The sequence below is a fragment of the Cyprinus carpio genome, chromosome A19 (genome assembly GCF_018340385.1).
Source record: "Cyprinus carpio isolate SPL01 chromosome A19, ASM1834038v1, whole genome shotgun sequence".
NCBI lineage: Eukaryota > Metazoa > Chordata > Actinopteri > Cypriniformes > Cyprinidae > Cyprinus > Cyprinus carpio.
The window spans coordinates 282,963-310,415 of NC_056590.1; the positions used below are offsets into that span (position 1 = coordinate 282,963).

The following is a 27,453-nucleotide window of genomic DNA, read 5'->3' on the forward strand; positions in this document are numbered from 1 at the left end:
CAGATAAAACTAACATTTAAACATGAATCAAGCTCGCAGTTTTACCCCGTTCTTGCCTTATATGTGTGTAATATGCGTGGAATGGTCTCTCACACGTCTGTGTTCCTCCAGGTCAGAGATGGCGCTCAAGAGCATGACTCGCTCTCTGCTGAAGCTGCTGTCTTACTGCAGTATCATCACGCTGGAGCAGGATGTGTATCAGTACCTGAAAGGAAACGCTGTCCTCTGAGCCTGTGGGTTCTCTTTCAAGCATATGTTTCGGGGTCTCACTATGGGATACGCCCCTTCCGCGTATTCCTCGGAAGCCCAATTCCATTACGCCAGCCCCAATTGGCTGGCAGACATGACGTTGCGTCAGGGAGTGGCTCCCTCCTCTCGGTATAAAACAAGCGATGCAACGTCATTACGACATTCAAATACCTCTTCTCGCTTCACACCAGAAGCCTACCCAACTCTGATAGCCATCGACTAGTCTCCACACTGGTTGCTGGCTTATCATTCTGGTACTGTGCTTATAGTCGATCTGTTGGGTGCGTTTGTATTTGAGGAAGAGGGGGTTTCTGTCACCTGCAAGGACAACCCTTTTACTAGCAAAATGCCCATGCAAGGGGGGTCTGCACTCGACGTGGAGGGTATGGAGAAGGAACGCCTTCTTCGCATTCCCCCGAAGGAGCCTTTAGTCGCAGCGCATCTGCATCCAAAGCGTACAGCGGATGCAAACCTAACATTGCCATCAAAAGAGGACTGCTTCCAGTCAACCATGACGGAGCACGCTTACAAAGCAATCGCTCTCAGTCAGGGCCACGAACGCCATCTCTCTGCTCACCGCATACCAGGCGGAGCTACAACATGAGGTGTCTGTCACGCCAAGTCAGACACAGTGGGAAGAAATCTGTGTTGTCACAGATCTCTCGCTCCATCTTCAGAGATGTGCAGTTCAGGCTGCAGGCAAGGCCATGGCCACAATGGTCATTCAGGAGAGAGGACGCTGGCTTAATTTGGCGAATCTCTCCAACAGAGAAAAGGAAGTCATCTTAGATGCACCGGTCGTCGCAGAAGGCATTTTCGGTTCAGCACTGACACGGATGCTGAAGAGATGTGAGGAGAAGAAAAGGGATGACGAGGCCTTGCAGCTCTGCATGCCAAGAAAGACGCAAACTGCGCCCCCGCCACCTCCTCAGCAGACTTTTGCGCAGGCTACAGCTCGCCCACCCCCCAGCTTTCGCATTCCTAGGCGAAAGAGACTGCGTGTGAATGCAACAACAGTTCAGAGCGGCACACGAGACCAGAAACCTGCCTGGCCCAGGAAAAATTATCTGCCCGTGACAGCTCAGACGGACCAGCCGGCCCCTCACCCTACCCAGGTGATGAGGAGATAGAAGAAGGCCATTTGAGCGGGTCTTCCTGAGGGAAGGGAGCTCACAGCCCCCCCGTTCACTAGTCCCCAACCCTCAGTTGTTCAGCGTTCAGCAGAAAACGAGTTCAGATGTTTACAGATGTTCTGGGGGGAAACCAGAGCCAAGTTGGTCCAGGGGATGAGAGCAGTGAAGAGAACGAGAGACGAAACAGTGGTGTACGAAACAGTCACAAGCACTTTACATGCTCAAACTTTCTAGGGACTCGAGCTCTCCGCCCCATATTAGATCTTCGCGCACTGAACAAATACCTAAGGAAGTTCAAGTTCAGAATCCTCACCCATTCTACACTTCTCAAACTCGTGCGCCCATGCAATTGGTTTACATCAATCAACCTTAAGGATGCATATTTTCACATAAGAATATATCCACCCCACAGGAAATTTCTGAGGTTTGCATTCCTTGGTGTGGCATACGAATATCTAGTCCTTCCCTTCGGCCTATCTCTCAGCCCGAGGGTATTTGTGAAATGTACAGAAGTGGCCCTAGCTCCGCTCAGAGAGAAAGGCATTTGTCTCGCTACTTACATAGACGACTGGCTGGTGATGGCTCAATCAGAGCACAAAGCGAGAGATTACACAGCCATGCTCCTAGAACATCTACAAAAACTGGGATTAAAATTAAACACTGAAAAGGGTGTTTTAGTTCCCAGACAGTCAATAACGTATCTGGGGTTGTTACTGGACTCAGTGACATTCAGAGCGTGACTGTCAGAGGAGAAAGTAATAAAATTTACGAAATGCCTGGCCAAATTTCGGAAATGGAACAATGTTTCTTTTCACATATGCCTCAGACTATTAGGTCTGATGGTCTCAGCTCTAATAGTCATTCCCTTAGGCAGACTATTTATGAGAGAGTTTCAACGCTGGGTAGCCTCTCTGAGACTAGACTCGTTACGGCACTCCCAGAGGAGAGTGAGAGTGACGTCCGCGGCAGTCTTGGCACTGCGTCACTGCCGGCGCCCGTGCTTTCTGGTACCAGAGGTACCGATGGGCGTTGTCCAGACCAGGAAGGTCATAAGGACGGACGCGTCGTCCAGCTGGGGGGGCATTCACGAGGGCAGGGCAGTGAACGGGAGATGGGGTCCCCATCTGAGCCACTGTCACATAAACTACTTGGAAATGCTGGCGGTCTTTCTAACATTTAAGCATTTTCTTCCTTTTCTGAAAGGACATCATGTTCCCTTGAGAACGGACAACACTACAGTTGTGGCATACATAAACAGACTGGCTGCAATATCTGCCTGTCATGTAGGTTTTGATAACAAAACTGTGGGGCAGCACCCTTTGGTATGCCGGTTTATGAAGGGTGCGCGTCGCGCTTTGCCAGTCTCAAAACCGATGAATTCAGCGTGTACGCAATTTATGCTAGGGGACGCAGGGGTGCTTTTGAAACCTAATCCTGCTTTTATGCACAAGGTGGTCAATTCTATTGTTCCTCTCAAGTTAAGAGCCTTTAACCCACCACCTTTTGCTTCAGCAGAACAGCAAAGACTGAATATGTTATGTCCGGTGCGTGCTTTATGCATTTACATGGAGAGGATTAAAGGGTTCAGAGAGAGTGATCAGCTGTTTGTGTCTTGGGCGAAGCCGCGTATGGGGAAGCCGATTACTAAACAGCGTTTATCCCACTGTGGAGGCAATTTCTCTTGCATATTCCAGTAAGGGTCTTACGCCTCCTTCTGGTTACGGTCAACGAGAGGAATGTCAACGACATGGGCCCTTTTTGAGGTGGTCACGTTACAAGATATCTGTGAAGCGGCGAGTTGGTCCTCACCGCACACATTTCTGAGGTTCTATAAACTGGATGTTACAGCTCAAACGTTTGCACATGCCATTTTGAGCATTGGATCTTAAGTGTTAACCAGCCCTATAATAGTTTCTTTGGATGGCAGGAGACTTCGAGACAGGCTATCTGGCAATACAGGAGTTAGGATATCCCATAGTGAGACACCAAAATGTATGCTTTAAAGAGAACAATAGGTTACTTGCATTGCCCTGGTTCTCTGATAGCATTAAGTGAGGTGTCTCACCAGAACATCTTCCTTGCTGTGTGAAGCGAGGAAGAGTTGAGCTTGTTTTGAATGTCGTAATGATGTTTCGTCACTCGTTTTATACCAAGAGGAGGGAGCCACTCCCTCACGCAACTCCACCACCCAAATCCAACAGGCGCATAATTAAAATTTAACATATAATGGCTTTTCATAAAAACGCATAAGAGAAATACGCAGAAGGGGCATAGTGAGACACCTCACTTAATGCTATCAGAGAAGCGGGGTTACGCAAGTAACCTTTTGTTTTACTCATGCTGCGTGTGGCTTTGCAGTTGTGCTCAGAGCGTGAGCTTCCAGGAACCTCTCACACAGTCTGCAAAATATATCTAGCTTTTACCTCATGGGGTTTAACAGTTTTAGTGAATAATAACTGTTAAACTTGCAATGATGACAATGATAGAAGCCTTTTTACTGGTTATATTTAAAAACTGTGCCATTTTATTTTGTATTCATGTGGTTTTCAGTGATTAATTTGATATGCAGTTAGAAATGAGAGGTTTTGCTCTTTCAAACATTTATACAGTTCTTATTGTCAGATTTGGATGTGTAATCTCCAATGCAATGTATTTTGAATATAAATCATTTATATTTCCGTTTCATTTGTTCTGAGTCTGAGTTTTCTCCTGGAGTCCGTTACATTTGAAATGCTTATAGTCAGCATGGACCAAACATTAATCTGTTTTGTAAATCAAACTTATTGAGAACAATTCAGCCATGTATGTCTTTTTTTTTTTCTTGTGGGCTCATAAAGTTTAGTCAAACTGTGAAAGCTTGATCTTCTGGTGCATTATCAGACTTCTCCAATAATTTATCCGCTTTAACCTGCTCCTCTATCATCGACTGAGTTCATATTCATTTTTGAGAGCAACACCCAAGTCTCAAATTCCAATCAACAACCAAAGGATAATCTCCGCCCTACAGTTTTTTTTTCTTTCAATAAACTTGCTCTCGCTTAAATCAAAATGCAGAAGAAAAGATCGGTCACTACTTAATGCAGAAAACCAAACCATGTCTCTCTCACGCTTCTGCCAAAACAATGACATGGTTTATGAATTACAGTGTTATTCTTGTGACAGTTCAGCGTGTTTTGATAAAAGTGTGAGAGAAAACAGCTTCTCTCTAGTTGTGTCCTTCTGCTGCACTCAGAGAACCATCTGTGATGGAAGTAAAGAATAATGACACTGACAGCATTAGAGTATCACCATGTTTGTTGTTGATCTCAACATGCAATACGCATTCATATTTCCTTTTTTTTTTTTTACAAAATATTTGAAGAAATGCAATACCCTTTATTCCATTTCCTTCTTACTGTCAACAAAAAACAGCATGACATTTGAGTTTCTACATTTTCTATCAAAACACTGAAATATAAAACAGAGGATCATCAGGTGAGCAAATACACAGCAGCTCTTCAGAAGTGAGCAGTTACTCTCTCAACCTCCAGAAGATCATCCAAGATCTGAAACGAACAGAAAACACTCATGAACAGGAAGATTTCAGCTGTCACAGCAGGTCAGCACTTCTCCAAAGGTGATATATCGGATTAAAGTAGAATGAAACAACAGTTCTGCTCCACTGATTTGATTGGTCAAGAGGAATACATGCCACAAGAGTTATCATGAATACAGAGTTTCCTAGTTTCTATTCATTTATAAGTTCTTGCTTATTGAACCCTTAAAAAAGTAGGTGCTAGGTACCAGTACTGCTTAAATATAAAAACTGATTATTCAATATACTCCCAGCACTTTACATTTGTCATTGTCTCTGTTCTGCACTGTGAGAGTATCGATCACTGTGTGACAGGAGGTGTCCAGCACTCACAATGTCTGCGGTTGTGCCGATCTTCTTGGCCAGTTCACTGCGCTCCATGGTGCTGAGGTAAAGGTACTTATTCAGCAGCTCTCCATCCAGGATGTTCCTCACCGCGTTCTGCAGCGTCCGCCGATCACAGTGCAGCATCCTGCAGCAAAACACAGCATGTCATTTAAGATTATCAATGCTATGCTCAAAAGTGTTTTCTGTCCAGTAGCATTTTTGATGCATCAGGCTTTTAGTGTGTGAATATGAAGGAGAAAAAAACGTCAATTATTATCAGTCAGTACCTGAAGGCCTTTGGGTTGAGCCCCGCGTGATGCGGCAGCATGGTGGTGAGGGCGTTCTGCAGCATCAGCAGCCTGCGGTACGTCTTCTCCTGCATGGGCAGAAGCAGGCCGACGCCACCGTCCAGCGTAGCTGCACACACACCGATTCCAGGAACAGTGAAATAATGCTAGTCAATGATCATGTTCCATGATGCCCATTATTTACTAGGGTGCAAAGGTGTTCAAAAGAGTCCAGAGATGCAGCTGAGGACACCCACCGAACCACGTGATGTGTTTATTGTCCCAGGTGAGCGCCTTCTTGCTGGCGGGGTCCAGCGTGCCGCGGCACGGCATCCTCCAGAAGGCGTTCACATGGGCGCCCACGTTAAAATCAGCTCTCCGCAGCAAACGCATGCCTCCGAAACTCTCTTTAGCTGGAGGCGGTATAATGAAGAACATATGTTTGATATCAGACACCGGGAAAGAGCAAAGTCTCACGGTTCTGCAGAAAGAATCAAAGAATGACTCACCTTCTGGCAGGTACATGTAGACCGACAGGTTTTTGTCTCTGTCTGAAACTGAGAGAGGGTTTTAGAGGTCAAACGAGATTAAAGCATAAAGCTAATGATGAGACAGAATAAAAGAGAAAGACATTTTACCCAGGAAGCCAAGCTGGTTGTTGTCCACCATAAACTCTATGCTGTAAACCTCCAAGGGCTTTGCATCCTATGAAGAAATAAAAAGAGGAATGGAATTGATATCCAAACTGTACGAATGTTGTGAATCTAAATATTAAACCATGTTCAATTCTCTATGTTAAGCACTCAAGTCAAAAAAAAGGCAAAGACAAAAAAAAAACAATTCAACCTATCATAGGACTGGATTTATCAATCCAAATATGAGGGATATTTGACTACAGGGAAATGCCAATCGTTTCAGGAGACTGCAAACTGACAGCAACTCAAAATGACAAATATATCCATTCAAATCAACTGAATCACAAAGGACTGACTGTAATTGACTGATATTTGAGTGCAGACTCTCGGCAGATACCCTGCTGATGAGCGAGAGTGTCTTGCTCTCCTCCTGGTAGCGCAGCAGAGAGATGCTCTTCATCACATCAGCGGCGAGGATGAAGTTCTTGATGCTGTGCATCTGATGGATGTAGAGCTGCGTGTCGATGAAGGCCATGCCGGTCAGATCATTATCCTTCAGACTCCACAAGAAGATCTGCACACACACACACACACACACACACACACACACACACACAGAATCAACAGGATGTCACTGTGTTTTAAGTGATGCAGCACGTTTAATCGTGTGGTTTTTACCTTCTGTCCGATGGCAGACACCAGGTATCCACTGCAGTGACAGAGAGCCGTGACGGGCCCCTTCTGCTCTTTCTCATACAGCACTTTAAACTTGTTCTTAGTGAGGGGCTGACCGGGCTCTGGCACCACCTCAATCACATCTAGAATCAGGATCTGTCACAGAGAACAAACGTCTGATGAACAGCCGTATTGCTCTCTTTACCTTTCAGTTGTGAATATAATTGATCATGGGAATCAACAGAGTATTTCTACAATGGGATTGGTAGCTGACTGCCACTGAGTGAGGATCAGAAGGCTTATTTACTGAAGTACATGCATGCAGTTCCACAGTTTCTGCAGCGGTCATGAGTGCTTTCAGATGTGTGTAAGTCAAGACTCACTCTGCCCCTACAGGTGACCTCCTCTCCCTGCATGAGGCACGTGCCCAGAGCCACATATCCCTTCAGCCCTGACACAGTCTCCTGACTCTTCAGAGCCACCGTCTTCATACACGTCACATGCTCCCACTCATACACATCAAAATCCTACCAATACACCACATCAAACGCTAAACAAGACAGTCCAGCAACGTTACACGTTATCTTTTAATATCCTCTTATATCTTTTAAATCTGTTCGTCATATAAAGTGATCACATCTTTTCAGAAGGATTCAGCTGCTCTATTCATATAGATTACTTTCATAGCATCTTCGGTTGTGCGATCTTTCAATGGAAGGACAGAAACCGCTCAGGTTTCATTAAAAATACTTGCTCTTGTGTTTTGAAGATGAACGAAGCTCTTACAGGTTTGGAACGGCATGAGGGTGACTAAATGATCACAGAATGTTCATTTTTGGGTGAACTGTCCCCTGCAGTGAATCACGTGCTTCTCACCGTGCGTTAGGGATGGCCTCCCAGCTGACCGGAGAGATGAGCTGGATGGAGAAGCGCTCCTGCTGAGGGTGTATGTACCGCTCATCTGAGAGAACAACAGTTAAACTGTTACGACCCCTTCAGATGACTTCACCCATGTTCACAAGCAAACAAACAAACAGTGTCCCACCTCTCTCGATGGTCTCAAACTCCTTCTCCTCGCCAGTCATTCTGGGGATGCGTGTATCACATTCTCAGATGCGTGTGCACTGCTCTTTAACACTGCAGCATCACCGCATACACCTTTCAGTGGAAGGACACACACCGCTCATTAAACATTAATGAACATACTTGCTCTTGACTGCCCACTGAACGACTCATTTAAAGGGTTGGTTCACCCAAAAATGACTAAATTATGCCCATAAATTTTTCACCCTCAAGTCATCCCCTGCAGTGTATCTGACTTTCTCACCGTGCGTGTTGCATGTATCAGTCCAGCTGACTGGAGATAAAAAAAGGCCCTTCCATAAAAAAAAAAAAAAAAGTGTCGCATGTACCGCTCATCGGGGGTGAACAAAGGCCTTCTGTAGCGACCCCTTCGATGACTTCACCCATGTTCAGAAAAACAAACAAACATATTCAAACCTCTCTCGATGGTCTCACTTCCTTCTCCTTCGCGCTCATTCTGGGGAAGCAGCTCTTTAACACTGAAAACAAGTTGAAAGTGACGACATACAGCCAAGTATGGTAACCCATACGGTATGACTGCTCCGCTTTTAACACCATCCAAAGTGGGTTATACACAGCAAAAATGAACACACACACACACTGTGAACTCACACCCGGAGCAGTGGGCAGCCATGTTATGACTGCGGCTCCCGGGGAGCAGTTGGGGGTTCGGTGCCTTGCTCAAGGGCACCTCAGTTGTGGTATTGAAAAAAAGAGAGTGCTGTCACATTCAGCTCCCCCCCCTACAAAGGCCTGCCGTAGCGAGACTCGAACTCACAACCCTTGGATTGCAAGTCCGACTCTCTAACCATTAGGCCACGACTTCCCCCACGTACCTCGTAATTACGTACGAGGTCAGCTTTGTGCATGCGTCGCTCAGAAGTGACGCACACAGAAACGCAGCGGAGAGATCAAAACAAAACAACGATCACTAATGCGAAGTACAAACCGAGGATTTGTAAAGGAGAATGTCGGAGGATTTCGATATCAGCGAAGAGGAGACTGATTTTCTTTGCTAAAGTAAAGAAACTTTGCTTCCTTTGCTCCTGGTAACAAACGTTGGTTTTCACGAGACTCGCCGGCGCATGCGCAGCGCTGAACTCATACGTCATCAGCCCGGAGCTACTTAGTTTACAACAGTGAGTGCAAGCTAGATTAAAGTGATCATTACATTTTGAATATGGATATTTTTCTTACAAAAACGCATCGATTCGCTACAGAAGGCCTTTGTTCACCCCCCGGAGCCGTGTGAGACACTTTTTAATATGGATAAGCGCTTTTTATTTAACTTCTTTTGGACTGATGCATGCAACACCCGCTGAGTGACATGAAACAGCTTGAAAGATCAAAGACTATTTTTAATATAACTCTGACTGGATTCGTCTGAAAGAAGAAAGTCATATACACCCAGGATGACTTGAGGATGAGTCATTTATGGGCCAATTTTCATTTTTGGGTGAACTAACCCTTTAATGCTGGACACTGTTGTTATTCATGCAAAGAGTTTAGCCAATTATAACAGACCTCATTTACATATGGAATCTTAAAGGTACAGGAGCAAAAACAGCCAGCCTAAAAGACCTTAGTCAGGTTAGTCGTCATATTAGATTGAATGTGAATGAAAACGAGGCTGTGAGGGACTTTTTGTTTTGTTTTAAGTGGTTCAAGATGAGTTAATTTACTGCATTCAGTGAAATCATCATCTCCTGTCCACAGCTGTGCATTACCTTGGATTCCACGTGGTACGACACGTAGTGGATGGTACACCTGAGTGGGATCTTGCGGACAGGCCAGGGAGCGTCGTATGAGAGATACGTGGGTAACACACTGATCCTCAGCTCGCCCTGAACCAACAAACACACTTCAGTTACACATTTAATCTGTCAGGATATTCTAACACATTGATGGGTGACAGCACATTTTTTTTCATTCTGAGAAGTGATTTTAAATCTAATACCAAATGCTAGTGGAGATTTAAGGACTTGGTTTTTACTTGTTTGTTGAAGTAGAGGAATCCTTTGGGGCAGTTGATATTGTGAAAGGGAGAGAAGGACTCGATGGCGCCGTCTATTGTCATGGGGTGAAGACGCATTGCCCCTCGAGAAGTCACCAGCATCCAGTGAGGAGACGGCCCACAGATAAACACCTGAAAAACCAGCAGTGACAAACATTTTTCTAGTGCTCTTACAGAATTATACAGTACATGGCTTGAGAAAAGAATTTGGTGCCAATGTCTTACGCCAGCTGTGATATATAGCCAGTATGGCTGTTATTAATAACTTAAACTAAAATGATTAAAAATTATTTTCCACAATTGAAATCAAGCTGAAATAAGATATAAAAATTAAATTAAAAAATAAATTAAAATACTAAAACAAAAAGAAATATTAAAATTACTAAAATGGAGGCTGAAATAGTTAATTAAAAATATAAAAAAAAATGACAATACCGCATAACTTACATTAAAATGACAACTACATAACAGTATGATAAATAATACTAAAATAGACAATACATGATTGACAAAAAACGGTTTATAAGGATAAAAAAACAATACTACAATATATACACACAGCATATAAATATTAGATGAAAAACTTACTTAAATGAAAATTAGAATTGACAACTAAGTGAGATAAAATAGGTTTAAGTTGAAATAGCAAAATTATTAAATCTGATACTGTAATAAAAAATAAAAATACTAACATTTTTAACATAGCAAAAGCATGAATAAAATATTATAACAGTATATAAATAATACTAAAATAGACATTACATGACTGACAAAACTGGTTTATAAGGATAAAATACACAAGTTTTGAATACATTCAGAATTTAACGCAATGTAAGGGCATCAACAAGTACATCAAAAACAACATGATCAGAAATAAACATGTCAGTTTTCAAACCAAGTCTCAGACAGACGTACCCCTGAGTATCCTGAGATGTCCGGGAAGTATCTGAATCTGGCCACTCGAGCTTTGACCCCCAGAGTGTCCTCTCCCTGACCCTCTGACTTCTTGTCCTTCCTCATTTTGGACTTCTTCTCTCGGAAGTTAATGTTATGAGGCATCTGACAGGAAGAAAACACAGCCACCACTCACCATCACTCAAACATCAGTAGAGTACACGTCCTGTGGAGAGTGTTTAGTGTCAGTCTGTACCTTCTTGAAGCGCGCTTTCAGGTTGCTCTGAGCTTGCTGCTGGTCGTATGGAAAGGCCTCATAGATCAGAAGCTCTTGATCAACATGTGCCTGTTGACAAATACAGACAACACACAACATTAAACCTCAATTCATCCAGAAGAGCAGGGAGGCTCCTGTGATAAACACTCACCAGCAGGTAATGACGGCTGTGGTTGTAGCCTAAAGACACAAGAGCAACTTCTTTGACCAATGGGATCTCTCCCTGCCTCATCACTTCCTCCTTTTTGAGCTCCCCTTGAGTAGCCGACTGGCTAGCAGAGCTGTCGACCAAAACACGCTGACCAACAGGGAAATTTTTCACCAGGAAAACCAGGCGCCAGTCAGGAAGCTGGTAGATCTGATTAACAAATCACAATTAACATTTTTAATGAACAATAACATCAGATTATGCTTTACATGTGCTATATGGAAGCTTGTTACATGAACTGATTAACCAAACAGGTCAAATTAATATATTAATAAGATAAACATTCATACTAAGCAATTTAATATACTTCATAAAGGCAGTTCATAGTTTTGAATGAACTGAGGGTCTATAAAGGATGACAGGCTTCTCATTTTTGGGTAAATGATATGGGTTTTAGGATCATATAAATATAAATATTTAATAATTAAAAATTACAGTACTTGTCAAAAGTTTGGAAAGGTGTGATTTTTAAATGTTTTTAATAAAGTCTCATCTGCTCACCAAGACTGCATTTATGTGCTCAAAATACAGTATAAGCGATAACAATGTGAAATATTATTACAATTCAAAATAACTGTTTTTTACTTGAATATATTGTCATTTTTTTCTGTGATGCACAGCTGAATTTTCAGTATCATTACTCCAGTCTTCAGTGTCACATGATCTTCAGAAATCAGTATAACATGATGATCTGCTTACATTTTAAAATATAGTACCGTAAAAAACACTTATTTAATATTGTAATATTATTAAACAATATTAGTGTTTTTACTGTGTTTTTGATCAAATAAATGCAGCCTTGGTGAGCAGAAGACACTTCATTAAAACAATTAAAAATCATAATGCAAAGCAGTGAATAACTTAAAATAAAAACAAGAAAAAAAGAATAATATAAAAAAAAGATTAGTAAGTTAGTAGCACACACTCTTTCAATGATTTCTCAGTAAATCAGTGTTTATGTTGGTCACCTCCATGACCCCGTTCTCTCTGACCAGCAGGCACCAGTGTGACGGCTCCTGGCCGCTCTCTCTTCCTGTCTGAGTGGAGTTCAGTGCTGCAGAGACACGGCTGGGCTCCTCTTTACTGGGGCTGCTCAGAGGCTTCGACTCCCCGTACAGCATCTCCTCCTCATCATCCACCGCATTACTGACGGACAACACCAGGGACAGGAAGACAGTCATGATGAGCAACTGACACGAGACTGCACATGAGAGCGTTTGAGTGGCTGGTGGACCGTTACCCGAGGTCCTGGATGATGGTCTCGGACTCTGACTGGGTTCTGATGGACGTTTCCTCTCTGGCCAGGAAGCTGACCTTGTTCTCAGTGGTGAACATGCCACTGACGTCACGATACGCACATAACGTAATGACACGGGATTGCTGCGAAACAAAAGATTGAGAACTGGTCACACTGAGAACACTTTAAAAGACATTCAACAATGACAAATGACTGTATTTCAGTAATGAGCATCACCGGAGAGAAAATGGGATTTACAGAAAACTCAGATCCATTAGACTAATAAGAATTTGAGTGGAAATGTGTTTCATTTTCATGAAAATAATACCACAATAAAAAATCTTCTGTGCTAAAAATAGGATTCAGTGTCTTTATTGGCTTTCAATTTTGTGGTAAAACACAACCTAAATGTTTTGCATGAGATTCAGCATAAAATACTACCGTTCAAAAGTTATGAGTCAGCAAGATTTTTTAAGAAATGAATATATTTTTGTTTTATTCCGTAAGGACGCATTAAATTGATCAAAAATAGCAGTAAAGACATTTATAATGTTACATAAGATTTCTATTTCTAATAAATGTTGTTTCCACAAAAATATGAAGTAGCAGAACAGTTTTCATCATTAATAATAAATGTTTCTTGAGCAGCAAATGAGCATATTATACTAATTTCTGAAGGATCATGTGACCCTGGAGACTGGCTGTATGATGCTGGAAATTCAGCTTTACATCACAGGAATAAATGACATCTTAAAATACATTCACATAGAAAACAGTTCATTTAAATTGTACTAATATTATACAATATTACTGTTTTTATAAACAGTAATAAAACAAATGCAGCCTTGAACATAAGCGACTGAGTAAGAAAAGAGTGATTTTTTTTGTCTCGTTTTCCAGTAAAAATATCTAAAAGCGCTTAAATCGAAAGACACTTGAAATGCAAAATGACGAAAGTCATCATACATGTCTTTTTGGGAAGTTTACACTTAAAAACTGAAAAAAATAACTTCAAATGGGGTAAAATAAATAAAATAAATCTTACACCACTGGCGTTTTTTTTTTTTTGTTTGTTTGTTTAAGCATAAACTTACTTAATTTTGATACATTTCTAAGAAAGCATGACTTCCTACACCATTTCAAATAACAAACTGGTGCTGCGTTTGGTCTCGTACTCTATCGCATACGTTGTCAGTGTCGTGCGCTTGCTTAGACCTTTGTTGTGATAAACAGTAAAGTGTGTTCAGCTGAATTCAATTTCCGTTTTGTCTGACGGGTATACAAAAAAGGTTAGTAAACCACGGCAGCGGTCGCGGCAGCCCTCCTGTTAAGCCCTCCTTGTGTGAAGACCGAAGAGTGTAAAGAAAAAAAAATCGACTCTACCGTGCGACTCCACCGGGCAGGGACACCGGCAAGGGATATAAATATTGTTTTGATTAATCCTTTTTCCTTCTACTTGTTTCACTTCTGTTTCAGTTTGTATAACTAATTCTTACTATGTGTTTCCAGATCCCTACTATCACTACCACTCGCAAACCATGCATCACACAATGTAGGCAGCGCAATCCTAACAACCTGCACACTCTGCCTATGTCTGCTAATACACTATCTTTTTCTATTGGTCTCTGGAATTGCCAGTCTGTTGTAAACAAAGCCGATTTCATTACTTCTATTATAAGTCATTCAAAGTTAAACCTCATGGCCCTGACAGAGACCTGGATCAAACCAGAGGACACTGCTACACCTGCAGCCCTCTCCTATAATTTCTCATTTTCCCACCCCCCCCCGTTTGACTGGAAGAGGTGGAGGTACTGGTCTGCTCATCTCTAATGATTGGAAATTTAATCCTTTACCATCTTTGGGTATCAACAGTTCCTTTGAATCTCATTCCGTTACTGTTACCTACCCTCTTAAAATACATTTTGTAGTTGTCTATCGACCCCCAGGACCACTAGGTAACTTTTTGGATGAATTAGATGTGCTGCTCTCAACCTTTCCTGAGGATGGTACTCCCCTAGTTATGCTTGGAGATTTCAACATCCACCTAGATAAACCTCTGTCTGCTGATTTCCATACTCTGCTTGCCTCTTTTGATCTCAACCGAGTGTCAACTACTGCTACTCACAAATCAGGCAACCAACTGGACCTTATTTACACACGACACTGCTCCACTGATCATGCACTGGTTACTCCACTGCACACCTCAGATCACTTCCTCCTCACTCTTAACCTCAACATGGTTCCTGACACATCATTTACCCCTCCACATGTCATCTTTCGACGTAACCTATGATAAACCTCACCCCCCACGCTATCTGCTATGGTTTCATCTTTGCTTCCTTGCCCTAAACAGGTAGCATCTCTTGATTCTAACAGTGCTACTGATACTTTCTGCTCCACTCTTACATCTAGTTTAGACACTGTTTGCCCCTTGTCTTCCAGGCCAGCCCGTACCACCCCTTCAGCCCCTTGGTTATCTGATGTTCTACGCGAACACCGTTCTAAGCTTAGAGCTGCTGTAAGGTTGTGGCGCAAATCCAAAAATACTACTGACCTTAATGTGTATCAGTCACTCCTCTCTTCCTTTTCTGCTAATGTCTCCACTGCTAAAAAGACATACTACCATAACAAAATTAACAATTCGTCTAACTCTTGCATGCTTTTTAAAACATTTTCCTCGCTCCTTTGTCCTCCTCCTCCCCCTCTTGCTTCATCTCTAATAGCTGAAGACTTTGCCACGTTTTTCATTAATAAAATTAAAAACATCAGTGCACAATTTTCCACACCACAATCCATCAAGCTCATCTCACAAACAAACATTACACTCATTCACATCCTTCTCTTCACTCTCTGAGGCAGAAGTCTCCAAACTCATCCTTTCTAATCATCCTACTACTTGTCCACTTGATCCTATTCCATCTCATCTCCTTCAAGCCATTTCTCCTGCAGTTGTACCTGCACTCACTCACATCATTAACACATCCCTTCATACAGGTGTTTTCCCCTCATCATTTAGACAGGCTCGTATAACTCCACTCCTTAAGAAACCCACCCTCAACCCATCTCTTTTAGAGAACTACAGACCAGTTTCCCTTATTCCATTCATTGCAAAAACACTTGAACTAGCTGTATTCAACCAAGTCTCTACCTTTCTCACACAGAACAACCTCCTTGACAGCAACCAATCTGGCTTCAGAAGTGAACATTCAACTTAGACTGCCTTGCTCTCAGTTGTTGAAGCCCTAAGACTGGCAAAAGCGGAATCCAAATCTTCAATACTTTTCTTGCTTGATCTATCTGCTGCTTTTGACACGGTTAATCACCAGATCCTCCTGTCAACCCTACTGACAAAGGGCATCTCAGGAACCGCACTCCAGTGGTTTGAGTCTTACCTATCAGATAGGTCCTTCAAAGTATCTTTCAAAGTGAGGTGTCCAAGTCGCAACATCTAGCTACTGGGGTGCCTCAGGGCTCAGTTCTTGGACCAATTCTCTTCTCAGTCTACATGGCATCAATTGGTTCTGTCATTCAGAATTGTGGCTTTTCATATCACTGCTATGCTGATGACACTCAGCTCTACCTCTCATTCCATCCTGATGATCCATCGGTAGCTGCTCGCATCTCAGCATGTCTAACAGACATTTCTTGTTGGATGAAGGACCATCACCTTCAACTCAACCTTGCCAAGACAGAACTGCTTGTGGTTCCAGCAAACCCATCGTTTCATCACAATTTCACCATCAAGTTAGGCACATCAACCATAACTCCTACAAAAACAGCCAGAAACCTTGGAGTTATGATTGATGATCAGCTAACTTTCTCAGACCGCATTGCTAAAACTGTCCGTTCCTGCAGATTTGCTTTATTTAACATTTAGAAGATCAGGCCCTTTCTTTCGGAACATTCTGCACAACTCCTTGTTCAAGCTCTTGTTCTGTCCAGGCTAGACTATTGCAACGCTCTCTTGGCAGGTCTTCCAGCCAGTTCTATCAAACCTTTAAAATTAATCCAGAACGCGGCAGCAAGATTCATTTTTAATGAGCCGAAAAGAATACACGTCACACCTCTATTTATCAATTTGCACTGGCTACCAATAGCTGCTCGCATAAAATTCAAGACTTTGATGTTTACATACAAAACCACCACTGGCTCTGCACCCCTTTACCTAAATTCATTACTTCAGACTTATGTGCCCTCTAGAAGCTTGCGTTCTGCAAGTGAACATCGCTTGATTGTGCCATCCCAAAGAAGCACAAAATCACTTTTACGGACTTTTAAATTAAATGTTCCCTCCTGGTGGAATGACCTGCCCAACTCAATCCCAGCAGCTGAGTCCTTAGCCATCTTTAACAATCGGCTTAAAACACATCTCTTCCATCTTTATTTGACCCTCTAACTTTTTCACTCACTATTCTAATTATATTAAAAAAAAAAAAAAAAAAAATCTAACTACCTTTTTAATCTTTTTGTATTCTATCTATTTTCTTTTCATTTATTATTTTATAAAAAAAGACCTCTAACACTAGCTTGCTCTATTCTTTTCTATTCTATCTGTTTTCTTTTTATTTATTATATTATTTAAAAGCCCTTGCTACGTATACTGTGTTTAGGCTAACTGAGACTTGTTATAGCACTTATATATCATTGCTCTTTTATTGTTTTTGATTGCTTCCATTGTCCTCATTTGTAAGTCGCTTTGGATAAAAGCGTCTTCTAAATGACTAAATGTAAATGTAATGTAAACTGCAGGCTTGGTGAGCATCAGAGACTTCTAACGAAAGCAAGCGTTTGATCAGTAATGGGCTTGATGTCTGCGTGGGCTGACCGTGTGGATCTGTGGTTTCTGCAGCGCCAGGCGGTGGCTCTTCCCCATGTACGAGTCACTCTTCAACACAAACATGGTGACCACTCCCTCCGCTGTCATGATGACCAGGTAGGGATCGGCCACAGAGCAGTGCACTATGGGAGAGCCCAGGTCCACAGGGATAAAGTGGAGCTGCGTCACTGAGAGCAAGAAGAGAAGAGACCAGATGAGACACCAGACCAATCCATCATACGGTCAACACTGATGCGTTTCCTCACCTCCCTCTAGCAGTCTGATGCCCATAGGAGACACCTGGATGATGTATTTATTGTCTCCGATGTTGCCCGCATACACAGTGGGACCCTGCGTGGCGAAACCACTGGTGTCCAGCTCCATAATCTCCTGACCCGTCTGCAGGATCTAAACACACCACAAGAGCAGTGAAACACTGGAAGAGTTGGTTGAAGAGTAGTCAGTGAGCTCATATGAGAAAGCAGTAATGGGACTAGCATGCTGCTTACTATATAGTATATACTTCCTAGAATGAGTAAGGTAGTGTGTTATTGAGAATACAGGCTTTGATTACCATGGTGGAGTCCTCTCTGCTGAGGATGAGGAAGCCGTGTTTGTTCTTGTCATCCGCCACGGTTTGCTCGTGCTTCTCCTCCTCAGGACCCTCACCGTCGCCCTCTGGTGGAGACTACAGACACGGGGTGTTTCAAAGGTAAAACATCAGCATGTCTTATTTATCATTGCATTTATCTGCATTAAAGGAAGAGAAGAGAAACAAGTGGCAGATGACCGTAACCAATCACCTTCTCAGGTTTCTCCTCACAGTAAATGACTGTCCACATGTCGTGGCATCCAGGAAGTTCAAACGTCGTGACCACCTGCGGTCTGATACTTCTCTGCAGAACAACAATGGTTTACCTACAGTATATGGACTTTTCAACTGCCAGAGGCCAATATATTGTCAATATACAGTACAGGTCAAAAGTTACAAAAAATTACAATTTATAATATCAAAAAAACAAAAAAAAACAAAACATCAATACTGCAAAAAACTAATAAAAAACACAAAAAAACAAAATGGTATCATTGTGAAATACTATTACAACTTAAAATACCAGTTTTCCATTTGAATATTGGTTAAAATGTAATTTATTCCTGTGATGCACAGCTGACTTTTCAGCATCATTACTCCAGTCTTCAGTGTCACATGTAACATCCAGTCTATCACATGATCATTTAGAAATCATTCTAATATTCTGATTTATTATGAGTGTTGGAAACAGTTCTGCTGTCTAATATATTTGATGAATAAAAGGTTAAAAAGAACTGCATTTATTCAAAATAAAAAAAAAAAATTCTAATAATATATATTCTATTAATTATTTTCTTTATTATCACTTTTTATCAATTTAACACATCCTTGCTGAATAAAATTATTGATTATATTTAAAAAAAAAGAAAGAAAAATTACTGACCCCAAATTACTGACCAGTAGTGTATATTGTTATTACAAAATATTTATATTTTTAAAACATAGCTTCTTTTTTTTTTTTTTTTTTTTTTTTTTTTTTTATTCATCAAAGTATCACATGTTCTGAAAAAATATTAAGCAGCAGAACTGTTTCCAACTTTGATAATGAATCATCATATTAGAATGATTTCTAAAGGATCATGTGATAATGATCCTAAAAATTCTGCTTTGCATCACAGAAATAAATGATAATTTAAAGTATAATAAATTTAAAAACAATTATACAATTACATTTTTTTTCTGTATTTTTGATCAAATAAATGCAGACTTGATGAGCAGAAGAAACTTCTTTCAAAAACATTAAAAATAGTAATGTTTCCAAACTTTTGACCTGTACTGTGTATATGTGTGACCTATGAATATTAATATATCCACAAAGCCAACACTGCAAACAGTGATTTGCTTATTTAGTATTTTTGTCTTGTTTCCCAGTAAAAATATCTAAAAATTCTTTAACCAAGAGGCATTTACTAGAAATGTAAAATTCCATAAGAAGTCTTTATTTTATTTTTTTATTTTTTGAGAAATATATGAAAATTAAGTGAGTTTATGCTTAAAACCAGAAAAAATAACTGCAAATGGAGTAAAAAAATAAAATAAAAACTCTTTTGTTTCCCTTTCAAATTGATCAAAACTGAAACAACAAAATCAAAACTGTAATATTTTTTCTTCTTGTCATGCATCCCGAGTGAAATGCATGAGTGGTGCATCAGCAGTGTGCCTCTGCTGTATCTCGGGTGTTTTAAAGGCCTCTCCAACCATCTCTGACGCAGGCCTGGTAAAGCCCAGACGTGATTGTAGCACCCACAGCAGCCTCTTTACTTCAAACAAACCCAGCTGCGATGCACACGCATACAGGAAATGCACCGGCCCGTCTACGAGCACAGGAACAGGAGCTACAGTGACGGCACAGATAATCATACCTGCAGTACAGAGAGAGCTCCGTTCTTGCCGAATCCCGAGCACACCACCACCTCCAGATCCGGCTCTGGGTTAGTCTGAAACTGATGGAAGAATTGATGTTGTATCACAATTCATCACAAACCAATATTTTCCCAACCAAACTGTCAATGCAATAGTTTGAGACTAATTATGTCTCTTTTTTCATTCTGTATCTCAGGGTTCAGTATTAAATAGCTCCCTGGTCTTAACTGCAATAGGGTGCTGCACACAGGATGCATTTTTGTAGGCCAAACCTCAGAAACAAGTTCACATTTGAGCAGTTCTGGCTCTATCTGGCTCTATCGTTCTCAAATACACAGCTTTTTTGAATGGTTTTTTGGTTAAATGCCTGAATTAAAGTCTGTGGTGAACACAAGCTCAAAATACAATAACACTACTCCCACAAAATCAAATACATCTCACAGCCTCAAAACGATTTTTAAAACTTTTACGTTGGCTCACAAGTGTCTAAATGGGACTCCAGAGGCTGTCTAAGATATTAAACATCATCACACTGAACAGATAACCTCATCTGATCACTAGTTGCTTTCACAGCCTCATTGTGTTTAAAATCACACTCCTGCAAACTTTCAAGCAAAATGTTTTTAATGACGACTGAAAGAGTTTCCAGGAGCTCAGAGATGGTGACACTGAAGTCATGTGATCTTTACTTCTGCCGATTGGATTAAGGCTTCAGAATTCATAAAAACTGTGTTCATTTGTGAAGATTATCATGATGAAGAAAACATGTATGGATTATAAACTTTCGTTAGTCACAGAAGATATTTTCTGCAATGATCCTAAACCCAACGGAAAAATCCCATTGGGAACCAGGGTGATGTGAACTTACAGCTTGGCCTAAAAAACAAGCCACAGAAAATAAGAGGTACCTCTTCAGACAGGAAGGCTGGTTCTCCCATAGAGGCGCTGGCACAGGGTCCTATGTTCAGTATGCTGTCACAAACCTGGACATAAACATCTAGTTTAAAACAGACAGCAACACTGGAAATGTACATTTGTGTTTTTTTATAAAGGAAACATGTCACTGAGATCAGATTCGACAGGACCTCACCTCAAATGAGTATGTAGCCAGCTGAGTGCCTGACTGAGCCTCACTCCCGTACACCTCGATTTCATCAAGCTCATCAGGAAGACTGGCCTTCCCTAAACACAGCAACACACACACATATATACACACAACACAACACCACAGATATCTGAACCTTGTACAACACGACCATGAATTACACTACCTGTCCAGTTAGCCACAGAATCCACTCGCTTTTTCTTACTGGGAGGCTCCTCCTAGAAGATCGAGACATTCAATACGAGTAAGAAGATTCCATTCAATTCAATTCAATTCAAGTTTATTTGTATAGCGCTTTTTACGATACAAATCATTGCAAAGCAACTTTACAGAACATTAAGTTTCTACAATATTTAGTAGTAGCTTATCAGTGGTGACTGTCAGTTTATGTGCATACGGCAGAAATGTTCAGAAAAATCAATAAAAGACGTAAACAAACAGGCGATTAACACTATTAACAGCAATTATGCAATCAAACTTATAGCAAAATGTGGTAGTTCTGTATGTTGTCTCAGGGTTATCATTAACAAACTACTGCTGTAGCTGATATGCATTTATTCCCTTAAGAAAGGTATTGTAAATGATAAAACCGTCCTATTAAGTGTTTATATGACTGGCAGTACCAGTTTAATAGAAAAAAATACATAAACAAACTACTGCTGTAGCTGATATGCATTTATTCCCTTAAGAAAGAGAAGTGTGTTTAATAGAATAAAATACATACTTGTAGTGTACTTCAAATACTCTAGAAAAGTATATATTTAAAATACAAAAAAGCAGAAAATATAATATTAATGAAATAAATTTTACTTAATTGAGGGTTCACTTTCATGAGTGTTTAACACACTTAAGTAGACTTTTAAAAAAGTGCACTTTGAAATAAAGTAAAATTAAGTTTTTTTCAAGTTTATTATTTAATAATCCGTTGTCATGCTTTGAATAAGTGCTCTTATTTTGATGTGTTGACTAACACACTAAGGCACATGTAAAGATTATAATTTTAACTGTAGTGTGATATTACATTTAAAGTGAATATATTTCTAAATGTACTTAATTGCATCTTTATCATTCCACATATGTAATTACAAATACATTTAAACAAATGACATAGAAGTTTCAGTAGAAATGACATGAAAGTACATTTTAGTTAAATATATATTATATATGGGCATATACCATAAATGCGTGACGGTAAATTCAGCAGTTCACTTGAACTATATTTCAAACAGAATTTTGAAATTCCATATAAAGATGTGCAAGCACTACTTAAGTAGGTGAAAAAAGCATTTAAGTTAACGCATTTACAATAAATAAATGCTATAAAACATTCATTTAATTTACATTCATTTCAATTTCAATTAACATGCAATGAACTGTCTGAAATTACTGTTCACACTCAAGTCTATTTTTTAAAGTGTATTATTTCCACAATAAGTCTTTTTAAAAGTATGCTGAAGTGCCCTTCTCTTCACACGGGTTCACACACCTGTTTCTCTTTCTCCTCGTTCTCTTTGCCCTCTTCCACTGGTGTTTCCTGGAGTTTCTCAGTGTACCTGAGCAGCAGTGAGTTGCCCAGACGAGAGCCCAAGAACAGATAACCGGCCTCCATGGTGGTCATCTGAGAGGAGAGAGATGAGGGAGTGTGTGAGTGTGTGTGTGTTCAAGCGCAGAGGATTAGACACAGCTGTTCACTCACGCAGGTGCTCAGGACGCTGGCGGCAGCCTTGTCGAAGTGAAACGCCCGCACGCTCCTCATGCCATCTGTGATGAGCGTCAACACGTAGCTGCACACACAACAAGACACACAGTCAACAAACTCTGACCCAAATGACCAGTTTACTCCCATTCGGTTTGTATGTGACATCACGGTCATAAAAGCAGAAGTGCTCACATTTCTCCTCCTTTTAGTGAGATGACCATCTTATCTGAAGTGATGAAGGATGCTTGAGAACAGTCCAGCGTGATCTTCACTTCCTCCTGTGGCCCTGAAGATCAAACCAGACTGAATCAGAGTGAAGCTCATCAATTATTAATCCTAGCTTTGACTGTGAAGTCGTTATTTGGGGGACGGAAGCGGTCTCAGGTGAACTTACTCAAGGGGAAAGCTGTGGTGCCGTTGGTCTGGCTGTTGAGGGACACTCCAAACGGAGGAACGCTCTGGTTCAGATACAGCAATGAATTCACGGCGAACACCACAACTCCACCTGAACACAAAACACACAACACTAGCATGCTAGCAGCTTCAAGATTTTTGGATGAAAACCGGGAGGCCTGTGACTGTCCCATTGACTGCCAAGTAAATAACAGTGTCAAGGTCCATAAAAAGGTATGAAAGTCGTGGTCAGAATACTCCATCTGCCATCAGACGTGCAATCTGAGTTATATGAAGAGACGGGAACACTTTTTGTAAGCGAGGAAAACAAAAATAATGACTTTATTCAATAATTCCTTTGTCAACGGTCTCCTCTGTGTCTCTCCATATCACCGTATGCTGCGTGTGCTCTTCTGTGTCATCTGCACCACAAGGATGCGCTGTTTCTACGTGTATTTAGCTTTGATTTGAAAGAAAACAGCGCATCCTTGTGGTGCAGATGACACAGAAGAGCACACGCAGCATACGGTGATATGGAGAGACACAGAGGAGACCGTTGACAAAAGAATTATTGAATAAAGCCATTATTTTTGTTTTCTTGACACTGTTATTTATGTGGCAGTCTATGGGACAGTCACAAGCCTCGCGGTTTTCATCCAAAATATCTTAAATTGTGTTCTGACGATGAAGCTTTTACGAGTTTGGAACGACAAGTGATTAATGACAAAATTTTGACTTTAATATTGGCTAAAATTCATATTGTTTAAATCATACAGGCTTCCAAAATTAGATAGAGCAGTAGGAGCAGAGTGAGGATGATATCGTACCGATGGGTTTGGGCACAGCCATGACCTGAGTGCAGTCGAAGGGCAGGTTACTGAGAGACCAGATGACCGGATGAACCTTCTGCATGATGTTTAGAGAGATGGCCACGATACTGCACGTGTCCTGACGCACTGCCACACGCCTGAACACAGCAGACACCACATCTGAAGCTTCAATGCCACACACAGTGTGTGATGCTAAAGTCTGAATTCATATGAGTGCATATCTACTGAAGTGTTGATGAGCAGATGAGCAGTCGTACCCTGGCCACGTCTGATTGGGCTCAAACAGAATAAGCAATGTGGGTTCATAGTAACCATGGAGAAACTTCATATCGATGATGTTTAGGAGTTTCTCATCCAGTTCACGAACATCAATGATGTAACTGGGAAGGAAACTAGACTTCTGCCTAAAAGAGAAGAAATATTCTGATTGAGATCTTGCTGTAAATTTTGCGAATTAATGCTTTTAATGCTTTTAAATTCATAAAGCGACAGTAAATACAACTAAAACGCTATTCTTTTGAACTTTCTTCAACATTAATAATAAATGTTTCTTGAACAGCATATCATCATATTATACTGATTTCTGAAGGATCACGTGACACTGAAGACTGGAGTAATGATGCTGAAAATTCAGCTTTGCATCACAGGAATAAATTACATTTTAAAACAGATTCAAAGAGAAAACAGTTGTTTTAAATTGTTATATATTACTATTGCTGGCTACTTTATTTTCGATCAAATAAATGACAAAAACATAGGGCTGGACAATATATCGAACGATATGATCATGCGCATCTCGTCAGTAAAGCCGGTTCCATGATTAGCGGTAAATCCCCATCACCTGCTTTCAAATGGAGCTGCAGTTAATACACAGAAGCGTAGTTCACTGAGAAGCTACGCTATATCGAGTTCATTATCAAAGGCGATTCATCTTCCATAATGAACTCGATATAGCGTAGCTTCTCTGCCAACTACGGCTCTGTGTATTAACTGCAGCTCCATTTGAAAGCAGGTGATGGGGATTTACCGCTAATCATGGAACCGACTTTACTGACGAGATGTGCATGATCATATCGTTCGATATATTGTCCAGCCCTACAAAAACATTGTAACAATAACAAATCGTGCCTGCAAAAAAGTAGAAAATATTTGCTCATACCCCTCTCCCACGATGCCTTCCTGTTCATCGGTCAGCGTGTCCCTCCTGAAGGGCAGAACCACCAGACAGGTGCCGTACACCAGCATGACAGCGCAGCGGTTCTCCGGATCCACACGCACCATGGGGATGTGCACATTCTGAACAAACCCTTCCTGAAACCATCCACACACACAGCACAGAGCCATCAAAACACAGCCCTGCTCCGCAGATCAGCAGCTCAACACATCCTCGTAAACCCAGTACACACTCTCAGCTCCGGCTCCTCGAAGTAGTGCAGCGACAGCGTCTTGAGGTCATGCGTGCCTGGATCATACTCCACAACGGAGAGCTGGAAGAAAAACAAACACACTCTTCATCAAAGCCTTTCATTCGCAGGAAGTGGCTGTGATGTGGTCACACGACGTGTACCTTGGCATCTTTGAAGCTGAGGAGCAAGGCGTCTCTGTTGGCAGCCGCGAGCTGAACGCTGGCCAAAGACATCACGTTTCCAAAGAGAGAGAAGGACGCCACCTGCTCCAGCTTCTCTTTACGGCTCTTGCCATCTGCACAGTCAGATTAACAGTACACATAATAACAATACAATTTAATCTACAGCACACTTGACTACAGACTTAAAATAAAATAAAGTCTTACCAGATGACTTTTCTGATTTGGAAGTGCTCTAAAATGCAATAAGAGCAAATGATTAATGTTTGACGAACCAAAACAAGTGGCATTTATTCTAAAAATATAAAGATAGCATAATTATATAAAGACACAGTAAGTAAAAACACACTTCTCGAGCACATTTTAAACTGATAGGTAAAAGAAGGAAATAATAAGTAAATAAATATTACATGTAGTGCTGTGCAACACTTGTTACAGGTGTGTACACCTGTGGTTTCTTAGCTATGACATCAGAGTGAACTGACTTTCACACAGTTAAGTCTGAGTTGAGAGACAGGACAGCGTCCCCTCACCTCCACATCATAGATGATCCTGTACACACACAGCTGAGAGGTGGCGGCCACCACCAGGTTCTTCTCTTGGCTGGAGATGAAGTTGCAGTAGACGGCGAACTCCACCGCGGTGGGCGGATGCGCCTGACGGTACACCGCGTACATGAGGAAGAGGAGGAGGATGAGGAAGAGGAGCTCCCCTCAGCACCTGAACAACCAAACAAACACAGAGTGAGGACCAGTTTACACTCTCACCCATCCACACACCCTGACAAGAACACTAAACGCGCACATCTGCTGACTTGTGCTCGTGATTTACTGCTTTGCAGCGTTTGTTTACATTCGTCTCCCGCTAATATGCTAGCGAGCCGTGCTTGTCCATAAAAACATCATTTGCAGATGCGCAAAATAAACTCTAACATACCCGCGAGTTATTGTGCACACTTCCAAACGAGCCCTGTGACCAGCTGGTCTCATAAATATGTTTGTTTACAGGCGAACTCGGCACTTTCTCATTCATCACACATCCCAGCATGACCAGCGGCGAAAGGTGTCCGACCTGCGCAATGAGCGCGTGACAGCAGACATCACTTCCGTTATACGTATTACGATCACATCATACAACATGTACAGTAGATATGTATGGACATATTAAATATATAAAAGTGAAATAAAATTTTAAAAAATGTGAATTTAGTATTTTCCATGTCATTACATTATTTAGAGCATAAGAAAAAAATAGATTTTTTTTTTTTGAAAAATTATATTTTATTCATATGTTATGCTATGTCATCTGTAGAGGACACCAGAACTTAAAAAAAATTAAAAGACATGAATAGACGTGAAAAAAAGCAAAAACAGTGGGATTTATATATATATATATATATATATATATATATATATATATATATATATATATATATATATACCAAACTTTGTATAAAGATGATTCTTAACTGTGTTATTAAAGATATAAAAAAATGATTTGATATACTATTTTGCTTATTATGCAATATATGCGTAAAACGGCCATAAACGGTTTCCCCATTATATACAATTTATCTATATACTGTATCTAATTTGCATATTAATGTGTTCTTGGGGCAACACGAAATGAAAAGAGAAGTGTAATAATAGGAGTAATAATTGGGACGATTTTCATAGTAATATCTAACATTTCATAGGAATATTGAAATATAATTACTTTCCATATTCATTTTTCATGTCTCCCAAAATGTGTAATAAACACGCTTTTAGTCCTGGTGTCCTCTACAGTGGACGTGTATGAAATCAATGTCCCGATTCATAACAATAAATCATATTTTGATATGAAACCCCATAACATTTTCCTGAAAGAATGATTTATGACCATTTAAAAATTAGTCAGCTTTAAATGATCCTTACAAAATATGATCATATTTCCATAAGGGTGTGAAATTTGATCACTAAATTAATGTCTGTTTTT

General features: G+C 40.8%; 1 protein-coding gene across 1 annotated transcript; it reads right to left on the bottom strand.

Annotated features, from left to right (window-relative positions):
* Positions 1 to 4,658: 4,658 nt before the first annotated feature.
* cpsf1 (cleavage and polyadenylation specific factor 1) lies at positions 4,659 to 26,573 on the bottom strand. The gene is given in 39 exon segments (XM_042775927.1): positions 4,659 to 4,927; positions 5,290 to 5,428; positions 5,571 to 5,700; positions 5,828 to 5,983; positions 6,080 to 6,127; positions 6,209 to 6,275; positions 6,603 to 6,779; positions 6,884 to 7,036; positions 7,264 to 7,407; positions 7,750 to 7,841; positions 7,926 to 8,025; positions 8,027 to 8,038; positions 9,691 to 9,807; positions 9,957 to 10,109; positions 10,893 to 11,036; positions 11,128 to 11,217; positions 11,300 to 11,506; positions 12,325 to 12,502; positions 12,597 to 12,736; positions 17,419 to 17,597; positions 17,676 to 17,817; positions 17,984 to 18,097; positions 18,213 to 18,305; positions 19,864 to 19,944; positions 20,773 to 20,847; positions 20,955 to 21,046; positions 21,136 to 21,187; positions 22,456 to 22,587; positions 22,666 to 22,753; positions 22,861 to 22,954; positions 23,063 to 23,173; positions 23,889 to 24,028; positions 24,149 to 24,295; positions 25,051 to 25,202; positions 25,298 to 25,378; positions 25,459 to 25,592; positions 25,684 to 25,711; positions 26,010 to 26,196; positions 26,413 to 26,573. Coding segments are annotated over 38 exon segments (4,374 nt in total). The 5' UTR covers positions 26,154 to 26,196; positions 26,413 to 26,573; the 3' UTR covers positions 4,659 to 4,879.
* Between the last annotated feature and the right edge of the window lie 880 nt (positions 26,574 to 27,453).